Genomic DNA, 23,701 nt, shown 5'->3' with positions numbered 1-23,701 from the left:
AGTGAACACCAGTGTAAATCCGTAGATTCATGTTGTGTTTCTTGGCACTTTTGTTGAGTGCCCTACCAAAATGTCTTCTTAGTATTTGGCAGCATAACATTCTCATAAACAGATTGAATTTAATTCATCAGTGGCAGCTATTAGGAATACAACAAAAGTGTTCTTATGTGTTTTGATCTGTTTCATCATTGACATGGTATCCCGTATTTCATCACCAGTGTTGTCCTGCATGCATTACTCCAGTGAAGTGAAACAGTGTGGGAGGTGAGGCAGGCAGGGTGGTCTTTTTGGGACCAAGGAAGCTCACAGGGTCTTTGAAGGCGGGGGAGATTCAGCACAGACTATGTAAGAATGGAAATAGATGGCTTTTAGATGTTGATGCAATTCCAAACCGAGCGTTTCACTTACGGTTTCACTTCCCCCAGCCAAGCAGCCCCTCTGGGTTTGCTGGGCTCTTAGCTGGGATGCAGCTGAGCAGCAGAGTAGGTCTCTCGACTCTCCGCAGGATGGACACGGGCGGGTCACTCACCGAAGTGAATAATAAAGTCAGAAAGCGCATTCTGCACATGGAAGACCCCGGCATCCCTCCACCACCTGATGCTTTGCCCTCTCCTCCCACCGGGGCAGCAGCAGCAGCAGCAGGCTGAGGAGAGCCGGGAACCCACCGGAGCTCAATAGCCCACGCCTTATCACCGCAGGAGTCGGAGTTTCCCAGCTCGGGGCTCCCAGGTATCGGGCATCCCTCCCACCGCTCCTCCCGCTTCCGCAGCCCCGATGAGTTTCGGTTTCCATTTCCCCGGCTCGGCGCTGCCCGGGCACTCCCGAGCTGTCGGCGCCGAGGGATGGCGGGGAGGCGGCGGCGGCCGCGGGGCCGGGGGCGCGGCACGGCAGGTACGGACCGGCGGCAGCGGCGCGGTGGGGAGGGCGCTGGGAGACCCCCGGGATGGCTCCGTGCGGGTGGAAGCGCTGGAAGTGCCGCAATCTGCTGGGCAGCCCCTCGGGAACGGGGAGTGAGGGGCTTAGAGCTGTCCCAGGGCGCGGGACTGGAAGGAGGGAGAGCGTGCCGGGGAATGGACAGGGGGTTTTCCTCTCTAGTTCCATGTCTGATGTGTGAGAGGGGTGGGCAGCGAGTCTCCAGAGGTGTTAGGTAAATCAGGGCAGGCTTTGCTGATGACCGCCTTTCACTCTTGGACATCCTGGGGCTCAGACACTTGTGCTGGAGCAGTGTTACATGCGAGTAAATCAGTGCCTGGTGCCTCTAGGTCTGGAGAGCAGCATCTGCAGCCCCTCAGCTGTAGACAAGAAGTACTTCGTTCTTGTGAAAAACGCCAGTCACTTGTGTTTAAAATTTTCAAAGTTTAATAGTAATAAAATGGTTATAAAAATAGTAATACAGTTAGAGTAATAATAATTTGGACAAATTGAATTAGGACAATATGAGACAATAGAGACAGAGTTACAGACGTCCGGGTACCTTTTTCTGGGCAGCACGAGCCTGAAAAAGGACACCCGTTACCAGAGGATTAACCCTTAAAAACAACAGCCTGTTGCATATTCATACACTTCATACATGATGCATAAATCCCACTCAAACACAGGATTCTCTCTGGTCATCGTCAACTTCTTCCTCTGAATCCTAACAGTGCCTTTGAGGCAGGAAGAACTTCGTTTCTTCTGATAAGAAGGCAATAAATTCTCTTTCTCTGAAAGATTTAGGTCTCCTGTGGCTGCTATTTTGCTGCAAGTCCTTTCTTTAGAAAAAGTATCCTACATAGCATAGTTTCTATTTTAACATTTTTTATAACCTAAAACTGTATTTGACACACTATTTAAGAGAATGAATACAGCGTTACTTTCTAACACAACACATATAATATTCATTTTAATATTTGCGAAAAGCCAATCATAAAATACACATTTTTCACCCTTCTGCTGTAAAGAGGCAATGAATGAATTTTCTATCATTGCTTCTCCAGCACCTTGTAAAGTGCTTGACTTGAAGGCATCCAGTCCCCAAGGCTGTGACAAGTCTGGGGTGGCCAGGTGCCTCAGGAAGTGCTTTGTCTCCATCAGACAGTCTCCACAGGTGTACAAGAGCAACAGACTGTGCTTCTGCTGATGTTTCACTGATTGTCTTGGGAGCTGGTGGCACAGCAGCCTAGGAAATAGAGAAAGGTCCTTTGGTGAGGAGTCATCCAGCATGAAACAAGCCAGAGGGTGGGCAGGACACTGAAACCCTAAGGGCCTGAGAAAATAAGACACAAAGGCTTGTCTCACTTCCTCCTGAGAAGCAGAAACTCTTGCTGAAAGCAGTAGCACACTGAGATTTTGGGAAGGGGGCCAAGGTGGTTAAGGTGCCTGCTGCCATGGCATGACCGTCTGTCTGTCTGTCTGTCTGTGTGTGTCCTGCAGAGAGCGCACAGTCACAGAGGAACGAGGAGGTGTGCTGCTCAAACCATGATGGAACACATAAACTCATTCTCTCCCCCAGCGGGAAACTTTCTGAACACTGGGCTAAAGATTCAGGAAACTGCCCCAATACAAGGTAAGAAGCTTTCACAGGGTGGAGGTGTGGATGGGCAGAAAATACAGCCTGCTTTTCCCCACGATAATATCCAAGAGTTTGACTTCCTGTTGTAGAGAACTGGAACACGTACCTTCCTAGTACTATCTCCTTTTTAACCCAGCCAGAAGTGCACAGATTTTGAGGATGATACCAAGATCTGAGCTGCTTGGGATGCACATGAGACAGGTTTCTCTCAAACTTAGTAAGGGTCAGTGGAACATACCAGAGCAATACAGATGCCTTGCGAATCACCCATGGCTTGGCAAAACTGCAGGTGAAAGACACAAGCATGTCTGAACCTTACCACATTCTGATGAAGCTGTCAGGGTAACCACCATCTACAAATGTCCCAGCAGTTTGCTGTGTGATATTTCTTGCCCAGGGCAAGATAACAGAATCAGGCTGAGCATGGTTCTTTTCCAGCTTCTTGTGGAGCAAACCACAGTGAAGTCAGGTCAGCATAAGAGAAGGGTCAATCACCTTATAGGTGACCTGTATTTTTTTTTCCACATATTTCCTGCTAGGGCTTGGTGAGCAGACACTCTTTGTCCTTTACTTTGTCTCACAGCACAGCATCTATTTATTTTGATTTTTGTTTCCTTATTTTTGCAGGCTGGTGAAAGAACTGGAAAACCGAATTATTGTTCAAATAGCATGTGGAGACCAGCATGCCATTGCATTATCCAGAGGTAGCCTCTTTCAAGAACACTTTTCCTCCAAACAGGAGTCACACTTGCTCTGAGAAGGCAATGTTTCTGCTACTTGCAGTAGTAGGTGACACCACTGTAGAGTAATGAGCAGTTGGGGACACAAAGTGCACTGGCTGTCAGTGCTGCTCCTTCCTCCCAGCACCCAAGGACCTGCACCTCTCTCTGTCTGTCTCCAGTTCCTGAGCACTGCCCCTCCACAAAAGTGTGTTGTGGAGAGCAAATGTGCCTGCCCCACTCTGCAGTCACCAGACCTGCTTATTCTTAGGTTGCAACACCTTTCTGGTAGGGAGCTTCTAGCAGGTATGACTTTAGGGACCTTTTTTCTTGCTGTGCTGAGTCACATGGCAACATGGGACTGTCCCAAAGAGGTCAGAAGAAAACTAATTTGGGCACACACGATGTTCTTGCCTTGGAGCTAGGTCCCTGAAAACAACACTGAGTGTTGCTCTAACTCCCAAAATGCAAATACTCAAGGGAAGCAGTGAGGCTGAGCTGTTTTCTTTTGTTCTGTGTGTGAAGGGGGTGAGCTCTTCACCTGGGGACAGAACATCCACGGACAGCTTGGAGTGGGAAGCCAAACCACGCTTACTCCCAAACCACAGCTGGTGGAAAGACTGAAGGGCATCCCACTTGCTCAAATTGCGGCTGGAGGAGCTCACAGCACATGTGTGTCACTCTCTGGAGCTGTGTTCTCCTGGGGAAAGAACAGTTTTGGACAGCTGGGACTCGGAGACACCAAAGGTAAGGAAGGAGAGCACCAGGAGGGTGTTTTCCTCGTCAGTGAGCCCCCCAAATTGCTCCTCACTATTGTCAAGCTCCTGTGGAGCAGTGGTAGGCAGTAAAGCCTTTTGAAGAAAATAACATCTGGAGATGTTCTTTGTTTCCTGACCAGGAAATTCATGCAGGAATGATGTATTTAGTGGTTGTTTTTCTACAGACAACTTGCAATCATTTTGTGTGGCTAATAGGATAGTGTGGGCTCTTAAAACGTCTGAGGTCTTATACATCTATTTCCACTCCTGTCTCCTCTTCTCCAGGAAGTCTTGCATGAAAGAAATTAATTTTATGTTTTTTAATCCTCTTTAATTCTCTGCAAACACAAAGTGAGAGAAGAATTTAAATCACCTCTTGTCTTCAAACTTAGCATGCTAGAGAAGAGTTGACAGACAGACAGAACATGTAATCTGAATGTGTCCACACCCTTGAGAATCATACTTTGAAGCCAAGTACCATTTGGCAAGCAGATATGGAAGTACTGCATTTTGTTTCACACCAAAGTAAATGAAAATAAAGTAATATGAAAAACACAGAACATTATGAGAAAGAATATGTTATACTGGAGGGAAAACGACCCAAACCCAAGGTGTAATTACATTAGTTGCTGTAAGAGAGGGCTGAAAAACACTCAGTCCTCCTGTCTTCTAACTTTTCTGTATATGAGACCCTCTGGTACTCCTTGAATTTAGCAGTATTATCGTTTTTCCAGACAGGGATTGCCCAACCTATGTTGGAGCTTTAGAGCACTGGAAGACTGTGTTTATCTCATGTGGGGCAGATCACACTGCAGTTCTCTCCAAGGTGAGTCTGAAATGGAAAGTCAGCATCTGAGACCTTGTGAGAAAAGATACACTGCTAAAAGATGAAGGAAAGAGAAAGCATGGAGAAATTGGGATGGTAATGCCTGCTTCCACCTAAGCCTGAAGGTGATCCCCAAGGGATGTTATCTGAGCTATTGAAAAACTGGTCTTTTCTCATATTCCTGTCACCTGCATCCACCCTTTGGCAGGGATATGGTGAATGGGAATCCTGAAGCAAAGGGGTGCAGTTCAACTCCCAGCACTTTATGATTTTGTTTTTATATTACATTGGGGACTTCAGAAGATGTGAATGACATCTAATTCACTAGGGTTTACTCATACAAGTAAAATTCTTAAGCAAGAGGGAGTTATTCTCAAAAGTTAAATTGATTTTCTCACGAGCTAAATTATTTGGATTTTCCAGTGTGTGATCTGACTTGATGCAAAGTGAACCCTCCTCATGTTTGAATCAGAGATGTTTTGAATTAAGTTCCACATAAGATGTTGTGTTTTGCTAGCCCTCATTCTTGGTTGTGACCATTTGATTGTTGTTAATAATGCAGTGATCCTGTTTGTTTCTTCGTTTCAAGGAGGGGCTGGTGTGCACCTTTGGAGCAGGAGGGTGTGGCCAGCTGGGTCACAACTCCACCCAGAATGAACTCCTGCCTCGCGTGGTGGCTGAGCTGTGGGGAGCAAGGGTTTCACACATTGACTGCGGCAGGTGGGATGTGCCAATGACTTGTCCTCTGAGGTCAATGCCTTTGGGGAATCACTGAAGAACAGTAGGGAAGGGGGTCACCAGGATGTTCAAATCCCTGTATCACAATAGCTCAGCACTGTCAGGATATCCATCCACTGTTCAAGTATAAGCCACCCTGCTGCCAGAGCCCCAGTGAGAGCAGCACCCTCAGTCCTGGTGAGCAGTGGGAGAGAGCTACAAAAGCCACCAGAGAAGCCCTTGGTCTTTTTCTCTTTTAATAAACAATATACTGAGTTTGTACTGGGTTCCAAAGGGCAAAGGATTGTCAAAAGCCTGCATCAGGAGAGTCACTGGATTCCCAACCAGACTGATAAACTGGTTGGTTCTTAATAAGAATTGAAGAGCAGTGATAATTCCCCAGTTTCACTTTGCCCTTCTGGAACTGGGCCAGAAAAAGTCTGCTGATAACTCACCTGGGCTCATCAGGCTCAGCAGCACAGAAACTGCACATTTGAAAACAGAAGGGCATGAAGCAAGCATGGTGTAACTATTTTTGTATGTGAAACCCAGATAAATCACAAACATTAGAGGGTAGTATAGGAAATCTGAGTCCATGTGTGTCTTTATTGCTGAATGTTTATGCAATGAAGAGTTGTAACACTGTGGTTAAAGGGACTCTTTATCTGGACTGTCAGGATTTTTGAAGACAAGCTTCAGGTATACATTCTGAGAAATTTATAAATTTATAAATTTTATTCAGCTTTCCCCTGTGGTTTTCACTTACTATGACTTTTTCTTTCCCCTGAACAGACAATACACCCTGGTCTATGTCCATTCCTTGGATAAATTCTATTTCTTTGGCTCTGATGATGAAGGACAACTGGAAGATGAGCGGAAGCCCAAACAGTTGATACCACTTCCCATCGATTCACCAGTGGATACTGGAAAATCCTGCCAGAGTAATGACCACTGCATATGTATACAATCTGTATTTATTTCTTCCATGGAGATATTTGCTTTCTTGATTTCATGTTTACACTGAAAGGCAAACATTATGTCTCATCCTTGCTTAGCCATCCCAACAAATTCTAACAAGAGTTATTCCTTTTGATGCTTGGTTATCATGGGTAATGGCCTCATAGAATCAAACTTTCAACAGATAACTACTATCTGAAGGGTGTTTTTAATTGTTCCACTTTTGTGCACTTAACTCTCTGAAGACAGTGACTGGTGACTGTCCCTCCAAATATTCCTACAACAATCCTTTTGTTCTTTCACAGAAAAGGGTGCGTCAAAAAAGGGGATTAAAATTACTGCAGGAGTATACAGAAGTTTTGCCCGTTGCAAGGAGGGGAACAAGGTATGTGCACATTTGATCATAGCTTCTGATTTTACCACTGTCCACATTACTGATGGAAACATTTGGATTTTCCAACATGCTTGTAGCACTTCAGTTTTATATGTGTCTATTGCTGATTTTTCTGTGCTTTACCTACAGACTAACTTGTATTGCAATTATATATGTTCTGTGGTTAATGCATCTGGATCATGCTGGATGAGCATTAATTTGTTCATACTTAGGCTGAAATCTTGTTATGATTGGATTGAAAAAAAAAAAGAATCCCATCTGCTACAATTTAAATTTTGTCAATGTTTTCATGTATTTCACACAGAATTTGTATTTGAATGGAATTGCCACTCTGAATGATAAAGAAGTGGATGCATGGATTTCTAATTCTAAATGTAATAGTATAAAAAGGTAAATCAGAAACTTGCTGTTTGGGTTTGTTTGTGGTTTTTACCCTGTTGCATGACTTTCTCTTCTATTATTCTTTGGAGGCTATTGTAGGAACTGTTGTTCAAGAATTTAGCGAAGGCACAGTCTTGTACCTTGGCACAAAGTTCATGAGGAGCTGACAAGTTAAATCAGTGAAAGACCCTGCCTGCAGACCAAGGCCTTATGCCAAAAGCCTAATCTGAGTACCCAAACTGGAATGCTGTGCCAGCATTTAAAAATTAGTGGTCACTTCTTTAATTACCCATTTTCAAAAGCAATATGTACATACCACTGTGGGATGCCTTACACTTACAGTCTTTCACAGGTTTTATGTGGGAGGTTATTTTCTTTGAGAAAGTCTGGCTCCAGCTGCTGATTTTTAGCATTTTGAAAGCTTGGCTAACTTGGAACTAAATGTTTCCCTAACCATATTTGCAACAGTTTGGACCATGTGAAAAGTGGTGGCTGAGAGGGTGAAAGAGGGGGTTCTTTCCAGATCTCAGTAGGAGAGGCCTGACAGCAAATTGCTTGATAAAATAGCTGCTCCAATAAGAACAGAACCAGGAATACTGGGAGTTAATAAGTCTGATGTTCATTCAGGTTCTGGGAGCCCAGCTTTTGTGCAGCAGTAAATTGATAGCCTGATGGATTTTCCCTCCACGTGCTATAAAGATCCTGTCCGTGGAGGGGATTCTCCTCCCTCCCATGTTGCAGTGCCTTTTATTTTGCATAACAAACAAAAGCAGCTAATGTTCTTACCTGTGAGGAGAAGAATCTCCATGATAACACTCACCAGAATGGAGCACTGGGGCAGAACCTTGAGCAGGGCTCCCTTACAAGGCCCAGGAGAGCAGAGGTGGCTTGCAAAGATCTCTGACTCCTTGAGTACAACATCTTCTGCAACACTGACAGGGGAGTGGTGCTAAGAAAAGTTTTGTGTGGTCAGGTGCAGACACCATTGTACATGGTTTTTGTTCTTTCAGAGTTAAAAACCTGAAGTTGAAAGGACTAACTTTTTGGTTTTTTTACTATCAGGAATATCAGACTGATCTTTTCATCTGAGGCTTGCATCAATGGAAGCTTCCTGGACAAAAGGTAGCATACACTGACTTAGACATAAAGAATATATTGGCTGCTTGTAAACTGACTAGAAAGTGTTATTTTAGGTCACATATATAGAAAAGATTTGTTTTATCTGAATTTGCAAGAAGCAAGCTTTTCTTTTTCAAAGCTCAAACTAATATTAAGATTTTTATAGCCCTGGTCCTACTGAAATGTGCTAGAGAAACTCACATTTTAGAAGATTATCCTTTAGTGATATTTGGCAGATGATGATAATCCTCCCAGGCAATATTATAGCTCTTGAAGGAGGATCCTTAACAGCTCCTTCTGGCACTGAAGTGGAAGTCATTTTAGGGTGAAATACAGGAATCTACCATTAATAGTTCACAGCCACACAAGACAGAAAGGACAGGATGTTAATCAAGTCACAAAACAGTGGCTTGTGTTGTCTATCTTCTTAGAACACATGAAATTATACCCACAGGAGCTGGGGCTGAACTTTCCAAGTATTTTCTGATATCACAATGCTTCATTATTCAGTAGAAAAATTATTTAGTGTTCTTTTTTTTATGTTGTGATAGGGACAAACATTTCAAAACTTCCAAAGAAGTCTCAGGCGTAGACATGTCAGAAGTGAAACGTTTTTATGAGAAGATCAGTAAAAACCAAACAGTCTACCAGGAGGTAAGGATTTGATATAAGGATGCTCACTACACAGATACTGAGGAGCTTTGGATTTGTGCATAAAACTTAAGAATTTCATGCCAACCTAATTACTTTGGCAAAACACAATTGCATCTTAACCCTTGTCTCTTTTTAATTTTTTTTCCCCTCTGAAGGTGCAAATGGAGATTAGGAACTTACTGGAATCATTGTCTTCATCTCCCATCTCACCAGAAAATTTCAGAGTATACTTGATCTTGCCTTTCCTTCTGAGGGGGGAGGATGAAGGCTCTGTCCTTTCTCTGATTGTTCTGGCTGAAACCATCATGAAGCTCCAACCAGAGGACCTGCAAACTCTTGGTAGGGTTTTGTAATGGTAGAACTGAATGATTTAAATTTTTGGTCATTTTCTGCTGCAGAACAAGTGTTATTATCACTGATGTAATGTGTTCCATAGCTTGAAATAATTGCTTTTGATAGACATAGAAACATAGGAACTATGCAGCAAGGCACAAGAATTTTAAAAATTCTGTCTGAAGTTTAATAGTTTTTGTAGTGCAAGCTTAAACATTTTTTTGTTCAATTCATTTGACAAAAAGAGAAAAAGCAGCTTCATCCACAAATTGCAGTGATCTGTATGTTGCCTGTGACCTCACTAGCTGTTTTCTTTACAGAATGCCTATGGTCAAATCTGGAAACGTCCTTTTTCAAGGAGCTGGTCATTCTGTATCAGAGGGCTTCCCAGGAAATTCTGCTCTCATTTGTCCAGGAGTTCAACGCCATAGGGCCAAGCCGCCTCTACAACCTGGACCCAGTTGAAACTGGGTCTCTGCAAATACTGCAGATGCTTTACCAGGTGAGAAGGTGCTTGGATCCCAATTAGACAGGGTGTCTCAATGTAGCCTAGAGTATTTTAGTACCTCTCACTTGTTGAATTCTGTGCGTTTGACACTGCTTCAGGAATCTCTTTGGCTCTACACCAGCACAGTTCTGAAGAAGTCCTGCTGGAGCTGTGCCAAACTGGACCTCTGTAGAAATGAAGAGCTAAAGCATGTTATAGCCCTGGCAGGGGGAAGAATGTTCTCAGTGGTATCAGGAGTGCATCCATTGATGCCTACACAGTTATAGAAATGGTGTCCTTTATGTAACATGCCTATTCCCCTTTCTGCTGGCAAGATCCCTCATCCCAATAACTGCTCAGAGCATTTTAAAGACAACCTATCTGCTTGGCACATTGCAGCTGCCACAGAAATGCTCTGTGATGCTTTATGTGATGCTTTAAGAGCCTGTTAAGCTGACAAATTCTCTGGGACAACAGCATTAGAACACCTTTAGCTGTACATGAACAAGGGAAACAAAGGAAGCAATAACTGTGTTCTTCTGGAAACCATACTTTCTCTCCACATTCCTGTGGAGATGTTCAAAGTTTATGAAAGTTAAGAGAGATTTGTTAAATTTTTTTCAGACTTGAATATCCTTTTGGCTGAGAATGCAGAATTGGGCCTCAAAGTTTAGACTCTCAAATTTGTATTTATGCAGATAAATAAACTAAAAATGCAGCAGGTCCACTCCTCTGTAAGTGATTACATGATTTGGAACTTTAAATGTTCACTGTTCCCCTGCAAGCATCTTTTCCTGGCAACAAGCAGGAACATGAGTAGGGAACTGCAGAAATATGAAAGACACTCCAAGGGAAATACACTTTTTCTGATGGAGTCCTGCTAAGGGATCTTAATAGTAGATGAAAATTGCTTTCCTGCTAGTTTATACACGGTGTTCTAAGACTTCTCACTGTGGAGCACTGTGCTGCTTGAGCACTTTTATCCTGTAACTTCTGTGCAGGGTCTCAGAATCCTTTCTGAAGAAAGCCTTGGCAGTCAGCCTGTCCTGCCAGACAGACACAGCTCACTAGTTCTGCTGCTGATAAATTGCGTGTTTCAATGCAGGTGAACTCCAGAACTGGTTTTGGAGTGCATGAAAGCATCTTCCAAGTAGATGAAGTGAGAGAGATTATTGGCATATGTTCATTCTTCAATGTAACAGTAAGTATAAATCTTACCAGCAGTGCAAAACATATATATATATGTGGAAGTCAACTCTAGAGACTAACCCAGCACATCTCAAAGGCATTTCATTTTCCCTAGTCCTCCAAAGCTCTAAATTATGCAAGCCCTTTACCATCCCAGTATTCCAGCAACTATAATGGAGCTTTTCCTGAGATGATCCCTGGTTTTTAGAGTTGGAGCTGCCCTCCAGCATCTTAAGCAGCTTTGTTTGCTTTGAACAAGTAATGACTGTGAAATAGAAGCATGAGGGATGGTTGCTATACTTTGTGTTACTCTGGATTTTATTATGTTTAATTAAGATAAATATTTTGAGGTATCTTTAAACTTTTGTTTAGAAATCTTATTGAGCATTTCAATGTACTGACACCTTAAAATGAAGCCGTGATAATAAAAAATAATCTGTGGCATTTCTTGACACAGAGTGAAAATTAGCTACCAAATGCAGTCAGTGTCAGAGGAAGCAGTATGAAATGGAAATGTGCATAGTAGGGGTTTCCTTTGCCAAAAAAAGTAAACTTTCATGCAGCTTGTCTGGAATTTGTAGGGCAACTGCCTAATTCCTGCATAAGCTTGTGTTTGCTAATGTACCAATTTTGTACCGATTAACCAGAGTGGAGGAGGAGGTTTGAGCAACAGCATAGAATCAAAAGCCAATTAGGACGTTACCTGAAGTTGGTGCCTTATCATACTGGAGGTGTAACACTTTAAATTAGATTATCTTTAGACCAGTATCTATTTTTGGTATTACATATAATAAACTCAGCAGTTTTTAGAAACAATATACCATAACCTGAGTATCCAGGACATTTTGGTTTAGCAGAATTATGGAAGATGCTGTTAAAATCACTCTCTCTGTTTTATTCTTGAGGCACTATTATAGACAAGTGTCTGTCTGCACAGATAGATAGATACCTCTCTCTGCTTCTCACTCACAGGAGTCTGTAGGAGCTGTTTTTAGGATGTGAACCTCTGTTAGTGCAGTGCTCATGCACACAAGGGCTCATTCCAGAGATGCAGAAGTTTGCCAGGGTACAGACTGGCAGTTCAGCCTGCAGACATGTCCCTGAACTCTGGTTTCACAAGGGAAAATCAGCATGTCTTTTCCTTTCTTCCTTGTCCTTTCAGATTGTCCCACAGATGCTGACCAACTACCCATGCATCTTTAACAAGGAAAACAAGATACGTCTTCATATTACAGAATGCACGGCTCTGACCGGATTCTTTATTGTAAGTGCAAGCAATTTTGTTACCTATCAGAAGAGATAAACACACTGCTAACAGACTATTACTTCAATCCTTGGATGCCCCTTTTCCAGATACCCTTTATAAGGATCCCTGAGAAATGGAATTTCTGCGTCAGAAGAGAATGCCTTCTCCAAGACATATGGGAAAATTTAAAGTCTGCCTCAAACCAAGATTTCAGGAAGATGTTAAAGGTAAGATAGTAAATTGTATTACTTGCTAGCTCTTAAGTATCCTGCTGCAGTGTTCCTTGATTTTCAGTGTTACTGTATATTGGTACAAGAGTTTCAGTATCTTCTGAGCATAGAGCCAAAGAACTGCTCCTCAAATTATTATAAAACACGTTCCATGGATGGTGTAGAGTAAACCTGGAGGCAGTATTTTACATCCTTATTCCAGGCAGCTTTGTTGGCATAAGTTAAATGCAAGTGGCAGTGCTATTTACTGTGAGGTTGCATTGGGGTAATGGAATAGAATGGCTCAGTTGTCAAAGTCCAGTACTGCTGCTGCTGGACTGACTTTTGAGACTTTCCATCAGTACATTAAAACCCCAGGGTCTGGGGAACCAGCCTGAGGGGTCAGCAAGCAACACAGCCACACGATTGCACTTCTCTCCTGGAGATGCTATCTGAAGGGAAATGAAGGATAGTGCTGGCCAGAGAGATGGGCATGATTACAGTGCTGCTGTCTCCATGTGCCTTTAGCGTGTGGCTCCCACACAGACCCGAAGGTTCTGGCAGCTGCGTTTCCTGCAGGAATGGCGGTGCTGGCCCTGCCCTGCAGAAGCCATTGGCTGGGACAGGGACACCTGACTGGGACAGGACACTGCCCAGAGCAGAGCTCAGCTCAGGGACCCCGTGCCCTGCCTGCCATTAACACAGACTGGCACCACGCCTGTGCCACAGGAACCACGGGCCTTGGTGCCCTGGTGCTTTCCAAGTGAGCTCTCTTGCCAGCCAGAGCTGTCAAAGCTTTTCTTTCCCGTTTACTTAGGAGAAATTCACAATGGCTCCCAGAGCTACCTTTCCTTCCTGGTTCCTCACTACACCAGCTGAGAGAGGCAGGCAGGCTGTGCTCTGAACTGTCCTCTAGACTTCAAGTCTCCACCTATTGTACAAGCTCTGACAAACAGCTGCCCTTAGCTCAAGTCAGCCTTTGGGCACACCTCGTGAGCACTGCCTTTCACACTGTGCATCACAATATTATTTACCCAGCAGCAGCCTGAAAAATACAACTGCACTGTTAGTATCCCACAGCACTTACAGCCTGGTGCAGCATTTACAACTTGGTGCTTCATTTCTGCATTTTTCAGCAGGTAAAGGACATGAATGTGTTTTGTGTTGCGAATACAAACCACCGAAATGCAAAACATAAAAAAGAAACCTTTACTGTAGCACTGACCTGCCCCCTTCATAGCTGTGTCCTGCTAGAAAGTTTTTGAGACAATATTGAGAACTTGGTATGTGGCATTCTCATAGTGGCCCTAGAAAGAAAAGATCTGCAGGTACTGCACATACAGACATGGGTATCATTCAAGAAAGAAATGTCTTCATTTGATTCATCTCAAGTTTTGTTATTAAACGCCAGCCTGATTTATTTTAATTTTTGCTCTTCTGACAGTGAGACAAACATATTTCAGCACACACATCTGGTTAAAAACCCCCAAAGCTCTCAAAGAGAGATTCGTATCATTGCATGTTTTAATTTTAATTTAGTTTATTCAGTCAGGGTACTTCCTCATGAAAACTAAGGTTCTAATTAGTGCCACTACAAATGCACAGCACTCTTGAAAGGATAAAACAGAGGGAATTAGTGCTTCTTTTTACTCCTACTCTTTATCTGCATTAACAGTAGTTAACAATGGGCTGCTGCTTCATACATTTCCAGATCCTACCAGGAAAATTATGCTAGTCACTAGTACCAGAAGGAAACTCTCTCAAATGAACTGCAATACTCGATGAGATTAAACAAAATTATGTTGATTTAGAGAAGCCCAGGGGTTAGCAAAGGCACCGCACTAGTTGTGCCTAAAAAGCTTAATCCCCATCCAGGTCCACAGGTGAAAGAACACATAAACCGGTACTGTAACGGGAAGGAGGAGGCTGTAGAAACACAGGCTGGCTGTGCTGGTGCAGCCCTGGGGGAAGTTTTCGTCCACGCTGGCCGAGTAGAACAGGCCTGCCAGGGACAGCAGGGGAACGAGCACAGTCAGCGTGGGCAGCGAGGGCAGCAGCCCAGCCCCGGCCATCAGGCCCCGGTACGGCCGGGCCCGGCGGCTCCTCACGGCTGCTCCGAGCCCTCGGCCGGCGCCTTGGTGTGCGTCCTCCTGGCAGCCTCCGGAACCATGTTCGGGATGCCGTCGATGATGGGGTACGCGATGCCCAGCTCCTCGTTAATGAGCTCGTTCGTAGATTCTTCGTACCTGCTCAGCCAAGCCGGGGAGGGGGGAGAAACATCCAAGCGAAAACGTGAGGAGCAGGGACTAACCTGGCTTTGCCCGGGGCTCGGGCGCAGCTCCCCCGGCCCATGCTCACCTCAGCGGCCGCTTGGAGAGCGGGCACACCAGGAAGCGCAGCAATGATGGCTCCAGAGGCTGCGGCCGCGCTGAGCCGGAGCCCGAGTCTGGGCCGGAGCCCGAGTCTGAACCAGAGCCCGAGCCCGAGCTTCGTTGGTGCTCCTGCTGCCGGTGGCAGTGCCGGCGGTGCCCGGGGCCGGCCGAGGCCGCCCCTCGCAGCCGCAGCGACAGCAGCAGGGCCGGGCCGCGCAGCATGGCCGCCGCTTCCGCCGCACGGCCCGCCCCGAGCGGCACCGCCCCGCCGCCCGCCCCCCTCAGCCGGGCTCCCGGCGTGTTTCCGAACGTAGAATGGTTCCAGGTTAAGTCGGGATAGTTTGCGGTGTAAGATCTTTGTACACTTTCAAGCTTAATCAGGAAGGAAGGAGAACTAGTCAGTGGAACAGGCAGCAGGCAGCATTCCCTAGCCAAGGACATCCGGGAATGAAAAGCCTTAAGTCTGCAGTAAATCAAGATGTTGATGTATGTCTGTATATACATTGCTAACTTGGTAAAATAATGTGAAAAACGGCAATCACTTGTTTTGAAAATTTTCGAAGTTTAATAGTGATAAAATGATCATAACAATAGTAATACAGTTAGAGTAATAATAATTTGGACAAATTGAATTAGGACAATATGAGACAATAGAGACAAAGAGTTACGGATGTCCGGGTACCTTTTTCTGGGCAGCACGAGCCCGAAAAAGGACACCCGTTACCAGAGGATTAACCCTTAAAAGCAATAGCCTGTTGCATATTCATACATCTCATACATGATGCATAAATCCCATTCAAACGCAGGATTCTCTCTGGTCATCGTCAACTTCTTCCTCTTAATCCTAACAGCGCCTTCGAGGCGGGATAAAGTTCGTTTCTTCTGATAAGAAGGCAATAAATTCTTTTTTTCTGAAAGATTTAGGTCTCCTGTGGCTGCTATTTCGCTGCAAGTCCTTTCTTAAAAAAAAAGTATCCTGCATAGCATAGTTTCTATTTTAACATTTTTGTAACCTAAAACTATATTTAACACAGTACTGAAGAGAATTAATATAGCATTACTTTTTAAGACAACACATATAATATTCATTTTAATATTTGCGAAAAGCCAATAATAAAACACATGCATTTTTCACACTCAAGGTCCATGTAGCCTGTAGCCGAACTGTGTTCATTACAATAGTCAAAATCACACCCACAGGGCAAAGAGACCCCTGCACAGGTGAAGACCCTTCCCCTGCGGGTGTGTGGAAGTCAGCTGGGGTTATGTAACTTGTTTGGAAATTACTAACCAAGCATAACAGACTTGGACAGTTACAAACTCCGAATTTCTGTCTACAAATAATGGCTCAAAAATTCTGGTGGGGGTTGCTTGATTTGTGGATTACCACTGAGTACCCAGGTTGGCACAACCGTGAGATAAAAAATCAGTGTCTCTCTCTTGGGTGTGTAATTATTGGCTTGTTGCACACTAGGTAAGGAATCTGATTTTGTGAGCAATATGAGTGTCTCTATTTATGGCTGTCTCTGCCCTTGCAGGTGTCCTTTGTGGGTGAGGAGGGGATGGACGGAGGTGCAGTGTCCCAGGAGCTGTTCAGCGTTGCAGCCAGGACCCTCTGCCAGCCCAGCACCATCACCTTTTGCCGCTTCACCTCTGGCCTCGTGTGGTTCCCCAGACAGGCAAGGCAGCCCTGCGGGGATGGGTGGGGGCCCCAGCCATGGGAAAAGGCAGTCATGGCTCATTCGTCATGGCTCGTTCCTAACCAGGTGGGCTCGTTCCTAACCAGGTGTGCTTGTTCCTAACCAGGCCCCGAGCTGTGAGGATGAGGACATCTTCCTCTTGATTGGGACACTGTGTGGAATGGCCCTGTTTAACCAGCGCACGATGCCCTTGCCCTTCCCCAGGGCTCTCTACAAAAAGCTACTGGGCCTGGCCCCCACCCTAGAGGACCTTGAGGAACTGCTGCCAACTCTGGGCCGGTATGTGCCAGGCATAGCCCAAGCTTTGGCTGGGTCCCTTGCCTTGATCGTGCACTGGGAGATCCCAGAGCCTGAATTTGGGGTACCCATGGCATCTACATTTGCCTTTGTGAAGCTGCTAGAAGCCACAGATTTCCAAGAGGTCCTTGTCCAGGGCATGGATGTTGCTCTCAGAGGCTGGCATTGCCAAAACAAAATGCCAAGCCTCATGACTTAGAAGGTGTCAGATCTCTGCCCCACCAGAGCTTAAGTCCACACTGTGAATATATAAGTGTTCAAAACACTTTGGGCTGTAGTTTGGACCTGAAAGAACTAATGACTCAATTATTAATGTTGGGGCTTTTTTTCTGATTTACTAATTATCAATTTCCACAATACTGCCTTGCACAAGTACAGTATTACAAAATGCTGCAAATTCTGAGAACCCTTGTGCAGAGTTTCCATTCACTGGGAGAGGAGATATCAGGCAGACATAAGAGGGAAAGGTGCTGCTGCCACCAGCATAATGCTTCTAGGCCCCTGAAGCCCAATCTTCCAGGCAAGTGATACAAACAACCAAGAAGATGAAATCCCATCCCAGTGACTGTGTTGAGGTGCTAACTTCCTAAGGTACTAAATTCACTGAGGTTCCTCAGTGAATTGGAACACAAGGTGGCCTGCAATACTTGGAAAGGTGCTGCACCCCAAAACAATTCTCCCAGATCATCCCTCGGTTCCACACTTAATTCCTCACTAGATAATGTCTAGAGAGGCAGCAAGACTGTGGTCCCAAACCCAGTTGTCACTGAACTTGGTGTAAAGTTGTCCATACAGGGCATGGGAATGCTTTTTTTACTGGAAGCATTTGTGCTCAGCTTATGTCAGCAGCATAATGAAATTCCAGTGCCACATATCATGTTTCTGTGTGAGTGTAGGTGTTTTGTACATGTATGCATTTAAATACTGCTTGTCAAAGGATGTTTTTTAGCAGAATTTGCAAGTGCACTGAAAGGTCACATTTCTTCTCTCTTTAATCCCTTTTGTGTTTGGACAGGAATCTTCGGAGAACTTTGAATGGAGAAAGTGATGACTCTGACTTGAACTTCACGGTAAGACATCCCACTAAGGTACTGTCTTGGTTTGGAAAGACAGGTGCCTGCTAAGGAAGGCAGGAACTTCCCCTGAAATGGAGAATGTAAACTCTCCCCACCCCTCTGAATTGCTATAAATTTTAAATTAAGGGGCTCTCAGGCAAAAAATATGGGAGCAGGAAATAACTGTTCTTTAATAGGGAAGAAAATAAAAGGATAAAATAAACAATGCAGTACACTAAAACAACACTGACAGAGTCAGAACTCAACCTGACACCCAACAGCTCAGGGTGCTGGTAGCAGTCCAACTGGAATTGTGGCTGCAGTCCTCCTGGAGTGTCAGGTGTGGTTCTGCTGGAGCAGGGATCCTGTAGAAAAAGGGTGTAGTCTTCCTCTGAAGATCCAGTGGAAGAAGAGGCAGCTGCTGTTCCTCTGGGAAATCCAGTGGAGAAGCTGTGTTGGTATTCCAGAATCTCCAGATTATATCCAGGTAGGAATGCTTGGCTCCTCCCTCTGGGTGGAGCATCTCACAATGGGATGCTACAGTTCTTATCAGTCATGCAGTGACATTCAATAGCCTGTTATCAGCAGATGTCCCCTCCCAAGGGAGGAGTGATTGTGGAAGAGATAAAGAAAACTGCCCATTTGACAAAAGACAACTGGCATACAGATGGTAATAGAACACATCTTGCCTTGCAATCTGGAACAGGTACTTGGGCAAGACACTGTCCCAGTGCAAGTGACACAACTTGTCTGTAAACTCAAACTAGTGAGAGTGCCCTGTCAGGCCCTTCAGGAATGAGAGATGTAGCACTTATATATCTGTCACATATAGATACAGCAGCCAATGTTTGAATTTATTTGCATAGATAATGGAAGAAGATTCCACGGACATTTTTGAACTTAAAGAAAATGGTGCCAACATTCCTGTCACTGAGGATAACAGGTCAGTTTTATTTTATATTTCTTAATCCTGGTGTATTGTTACAAATGTATGAAGTAACATGTCTGTACCCATCCTCATATACTTTTAGAAAATATTGACTTCTGTATTGTGCCATTGGTCTTGGTCCCATAGGTGGTACACTTTCTGTTCCTGCTGTGCTTGCTGCACATGTGCTAAACACTAGCAGATTGTGCAAGCAGTGGATAACATGGGGATCTTTGGATATTCTGGTATCTGCATATACAGATACCTGGCAAATGTAAAAAAATAACCTGGAACAGTATTTTCAGGCAAAACCAGATGGTCTTTCTGCAAAATCCAGCTATAGGTACACCTCTTTAGGAGTTTTTTAAGAGCAAAATGTTTCCTGCTTCGTTACCTATATGGAATGTATCTTGTACATAAAGGAGAAGGAGCAATCTACCAATAAGACTTTGTGTCAATATTAATCTCTGCACAGAGGACAGAGAGAAATTCTGTGTCCTGAATTATACAGATGACCTGAGGACCCATAGGGATCCATGAAAGGGCTGTTTAAGAAGCTTGAAGTAGAGCATTTACATTGAATTGATTGTACAGTACAATGTCACTACATAAATTCCCATCTGAAGTAGAGAGAAGAGTGAAACTATTGATTAACAGCCGTGCAAATATTTATTTCGATTTCAGGGAAATTTTTGGGCATTCAATGGGAGTTAAGTCTGCTAGGTTCTATCTTTTAAAATAATCAGGTTTCTGGGAGGATTTCATTGGAGCATTCACATGAAGTACAAAGAGTGTTACCAAATGAATCCATTCTGGCCAGCATTCTCTTTTATTTGTGAAGATGCTCCCAGCTTATTCAGTGAATAACTAATTGCCAGTGACAACTGGTCTCAGTGAAGACTGACTGTACACCACAGCAGGTCATATGGAATAAAGGAAGAAAGTTCTCTATAATTCTTCTTTTCGAAAAGCACCACCAATGCTCATTTGGTATCTGTTGCAGGAAAGAGTATGTTGATTTGTATGTGAATTATAAGTTCAATAAATCAGTACAGAAGCCATTTGAGGACTTTATGCAAGGGTTCTTAAGAGGCTGCCCAGCTAGAAATTGGAAGATATTTTTCCCTGAAGAGCTGCAGGTTCTTCTCCAGGGACAGCCAACGTTTGACTGGCATCTGCTGGAAAAGGTATTGTATGCAAGCACAGTGTTCTTCTGCTCTGTCTGCTAAGCATAAACTACTTCTGACCTGTTCTTTCACTGAGTGCATAACAGATGGACAGAAGCTCCCAGAAGTTTCTCTTTTTTGATTTGTGTTGATGTTCTGTCTCTCATCTACGTCAGCCACAAGAATAAAGGGGAATAGGTATCAAGCCATAACTCAGGGATCGTCATTTGAATCTCTGAAAAACAAATGAACAAGCAGATTCCAGAGGTTAAGGGGATTTGAGTATCTGTGAACAGGATTATAAAATTTATCAGATAGAATGTTGCTTTAAATATAAATGGAAATATTGAGGATTAACTGGCCTGTTTTATTTTTGTCTCTTTGACAGAATGTGAGATACACACAGTATACAGAGTCAGACCAAACCATCAGGAATTTTTGGGCTGTGTTTCATGAGCTACCAGAAGAAAAAAAGAAAATGTTTCTTGGTAATATATCAGGCATTTAAAACTTTGCATAGCCCTTTTCTTTCCCCCACAGCACACATACTACATACTACACTATACTATACTATAGTTCCAAACTGTAGCTTTTCAATGTGTTCACCCTTGCTGCTGCCACATTTTCTAGTGAAAACCACAAAAAAATAACATAAGGAGCTGCACAGGGACAGCTGTGACCCTCCTCACATCCCCTGAGGTTTGCCTGAGTGCACCCTGAAGCTTGCAGTTACTTTGTCCCTTACTTTTGTGGTTGTGTTGTTGGTCAGAGGCTGCAGTTTGTGAGAGTACACTGGGTTGATGTAAGCAGTATACCTTTTTCAAAGGGTTGCAGAAGCTGTGTCATCCTTTTTAAAGGTAGAAGGTCAGACCTAGCCTAGCCTTTCTCATCCACACAGTCTATAATACAAAGCAGAAGAGGGCTTGTAACTACTGTGAATCAGTAAGAGACTTTAATCTGTATTCAGGTGCAAATTCTACAAAGCATAATACTGAGCTTAGGAAAATATCTGTATGTTTACACTAATTTCCCTTCATGATTTTCATTAACATTAATTATTTTAATGACTTTCAGCTTTCTTTATTTTTGTTTAATTTGCTAACTTTTTCTTGTTTATCTTTTTTTCATTCCTTCAGTTTTTTTGTCAGGATCTGATCGAATCTCTGGCTATGGACTGGAACCTTTCAGATTTTGCATTGCAGATGCTCAAAAACAAAATCCAGATGAGAGCTCTCCCTCTGTCATTACTTGCAACCTGACTTTGTTACTCCCCAGATACAGCAGAAAAAAAATACTCAAAAAGAAGTTGCTTTATGCCATAGAGCATAATGAAGGTTTTGGCTGTGAGTAACTCTGGGATAGAAGACTTAAAAGCAAAAATAGGAATATGAGTCTTTGTTCACTTGCCATTTTTTCTCTTAATAACTCAAATTTCCTGGTTTCTAGCCTGTCTTATTTTTACTGCACTTTATAAACACCTGAGTGTGTGTATTTGCTAAGATTTTACATTGCTTGTAAAATTGAGCTTCGACCAGACATTTCATAGTTAGATTGTAAATTTAGGAAAGAAGAATCCTGTTTGGCACACTTCAGAGAAGCAAGCTGATAACCAATCATATTTACATATATGTGCAAGCAGGGTCTGAACTGTTCTGGTTGTGTTAGGACAGTGAGCTCCCAGCAGCAGCAGGGATGCTGTGATTTGCACATTTATGCATTAGCAAGCACACAACCAGCATGTGCTAAGCAGTCACCCTTGCAAGCAAAGCAGGGGTAAGGTTTTCATCTGTGTTACTTAAGGGTTCTCATGGGAGCAACTAACATATTTAATGACATTGTGAATTGAAGGAGCAGTCTGTGCTCACCTGGATATGGTCTGTGATTTATCTAAGAGAAATTTGTAGGAGGATTTGATCATTCCTAGACTTTTTCAAAAGCTGTATTAATGAATTATCATAATACAATTTTTTGTTATTTAGTCTGATATTTGTCATGTTTCATTATAACTTCTAAGGAGATGTTTCACAATTAAATCATAAAATCTTAGGCTTGCAGAACAGCACTGCCTACAGAGCCCTGTGGACATGAGGCTGGCAGGGCTTCAGGAATCTCATTGTCAAAACAGTGCAGAGCACTGGCAGGATATTAACCATGTCAGGCAGGATGTGTGTTTACTGTGTATTTTGCTATGTGGAGAGAGGGAGAGAAACAACAGCCATTATTTTTCAGCAGTCTTCTCTTTGGTGCATTAAATGTGTCAGGGGACATCCATATGTAAAGAAGACTTTTACTGTCTTAAATTAAATGATGAAGGATTAAATTTTACCCCTGTAGCTGTGTTCTTCCTTCCTTGTGCATCTGCATACATGGATAAGCATAGCAGGCAGTGTGTCTGTGTTGTCTGTCCTCCTTGGAATAGGGGAGCCCTTCATAAGTGGAGTCAAAGGCTGATGTAAGCTTGTTTCAAAGAGATGCATTGTACATGCTGAACAAGTCAGTCTTTCCTGTGTGATGCAGAATGACACTGTTACCTACTTAAAAAAAAAAAAGGCAAGTTTCCTTTTAAGTTACAGTATAGTAATCAGTAAAAAAAAAAATAAAAATTCAAGCCCTCACCACAAGCACCAGGGCAGTACAGGAAAGCAGATGGCATGGGAGTGTTGTTGGGAAGAGGGGAAATAGGACTTCAAAGGATGGCAGCTCCTAGCAGAGGGGAGCGAGGGGTCATGGCCTGCTCAGACCTAACCCCTGTCCCCCTCAGCCCCCTGGAACAAACAGGACATCACAGGGATGCTTACATCATCTGAGGAAGGCAGCACTCTGGTGTATTTTTGTTGAAAGAGGGAACTGGCAGAAACCCAAGGTGTTGCCCACATCTCACGTCCAGCTGATGCTGCCACACCACCACAGATTTCTGTTTTGGCAGCTTAGCCTGCTGTTCTTCATCAGCCTACTCCTGGCTGTTGTTTCCCTTTTTATGGTTTTCTAAGCTTCAGAGTCATCTTCTGTGCTGTGCAAGTGCACAAAAGATGTATTCTCTTTGGAATTCAAAATAACCCATTAGAGATTAAATGATAATAGGTTTATTTAGAGCCTGGAGGTATTTCCTTCTCATCATGTATGATGCAACATCACATGGGAGATTAAAGCCCAGAGTCACTTTCAAGGCTATTTTTAAGTTGTCCTCAAATAATCTCTGCTTTTATATATATGTGTGTATATATATACACACATTACATAAAGACTTTCAGAGTAGTGCACTCCTCTCTGATTTTCTGAAATTAATTTGGACACTGGATTGTGTCTACATTTTCTCAAGCAGTGCCTGTTACAAAATACACAGGAGAATAAAAGATGAGTGAGCATCACATTCAGCTGTGAGTTCGAAAGGTTTCACACAGGCAGCAAAAGTATATTTGAACCCACAGCAGGATTTTTTTAGGCCCTTCATCTGAGCTGAGCATCACCTGTAGACAAGTGCAAGAACAGCCTTGAAAATTCTCCAGGAAGCTGAAATGTAACCAGTTAAAAATTGGTTTCAACAAGAGACTCCTGGCTCCCTCACACAAATTCTAGGCTTTGCTCCATCATTTTCTTCTTTTTTTTTTGTTTGCGTCTGTACCTTCCCCTCCTTGACTACGCAA

The 23,701-nt window shown here is 43.5% G+C and overlaps 3 protein-coding genes across 3 annotated transcripts; 1 reads left to right on the top strand and 2 right to left on the bottom strand.

The window, feature by feature from the left end:
• The first annotated feature begins 824 nt into the window (after positions 1–824).
• LOC135446794 (probable E3 ubiquitin-protein ligase HERC4) lies at positions 825–22,356 on the top strand. Its single transcript, XM_064711108.1, has 23 exons — positions 825–891; positions 2,413–2,545; positions 3,179–3,255; positions 3,796–4,017; positions 4,763–4,854; positions 5,444–5,574; positions 6,364–6,512; positions 6,834–6,913; positions 7,227–7,312; positions 8,366–8,425; positions 8,974–9,076; positions 9,232–9,415; positions 9,730–9,911; positions 11,002–11,097; positions 12,247–12,348; positions 12,438–12,557; positions 16,450–16,590; positions 16,718–16,890; positions 17,924–17,978; positions 18,830–18,906; positions 19,895–20,078; positions 20,446–20,545; positions 21,194–22,356. Exons 1-23 carry the CDS (start codon positions 843–845, stop codon positions 21,406–21,408), a joined length of 2,811 nt encoding a protein of 936 aa, XP_064567178.1. The 5' UTR covers positions 825–842; the 3' UTR covers positions 21,409–22,356.
• Positions 13,927–14,611, bottom strand: PIGY (phosphatidylinositol glycan anchor biosynthesis class Y). Its single transcript, XM_064711111.1, has one exon. It carries the CDS (start codon positions 14,609–14,611, stop codon positions 14,381–14,383), a length of 231 nt encoding a protein of 76 aa, XP_064567181.1. The 3' UTR covers positions 13,927–14,380.
• On the bottom strand, positions 13,927–15,143 carry PYURF (PIGY upstream open reading frame). The gene is made up of 2 exons (XM_064711109.1): positions 14,898–15,143; positions 13,927–14,785 (listed from the first exon to the last, which is right to left on the bottom strand). The coding sequence occupies exons 1-2, from the start codon at positions 15,131–15,133 to the stop codon at positions 14,644–14,646; spliced, it is 378 nt and encodes a 125-aa protein (XP_064567179.1). The 5' UTR covers positions 15,134–15,143; the 3' UTR covers positions 13,927–14,643.
• Positions 22,357–23,701: the final 1,345 nt, after the last annotated feature.

Source organism: Zonotrichia leucophrys, chromosome 4, assembly GCF_028769735.1.
Source record: "Zonotrichia leucophrys gambelii isolate GWCS_2022_RI chromosome 4, RI_Zleu_2.0, whole genome shotgun sequence".
Classification (NCBI taxonomy): domain Eukaryota; kingdom Metazoa; phylum Chordata; class Aves; order Passeriformes; family Passerellidae; genus Zonotrichia; species Zonotrichia leucophrys.
This window is presented reverse-complemented; position numbering and strand designations above follow the sequence as displayed.

Bases quoted from the DNA above. Each gene is read 5' to 3' on its own strand.
- LOC135446794 (XM_064711108.1), top strand. From the start codon at position 843: ATGGCGGGGAGGCGGCGGCGGCCGCGGGGCCGGGGGCGCGGCACGGCA. The intron at 8,426-8,973 runs GTAGCATACACT...ATGTTGTGATAG, and splicing joins GGAAGCTTCCTGGACAAAAG to GGACAAACATTTCAAAACTT. The intron at 16,891-17,923 runs GTATGTGCCAGG...GTGTTTGGACAG, and splicing joins CTGCTGCCAACTCTGGGCCG to GAATCTTCGGAGAACTTTGA.
- PIGY (XM_064711111.1), bottom strand. From the start codon at position 14,611: ATGGCCGGGGCTGGGCTGCTGCCCTCGCTGCCCACGCTGACTGTGCTC.
- PYURF (XM_064711109.1), bottom strand. From the start codon at position 15,133: ATGCTGCGCGGCCCGGCCCTGCTGCTGTCGCTGCGGCTGCGAGGGGCG. The intron at 14,786-14,897 runs GTGAGCATGGGC...TTGGCTGAGCAG, and splicing joins CTCTCCAAGCGGCCGCTGAG to GTACGAAGAATCTACGAACG.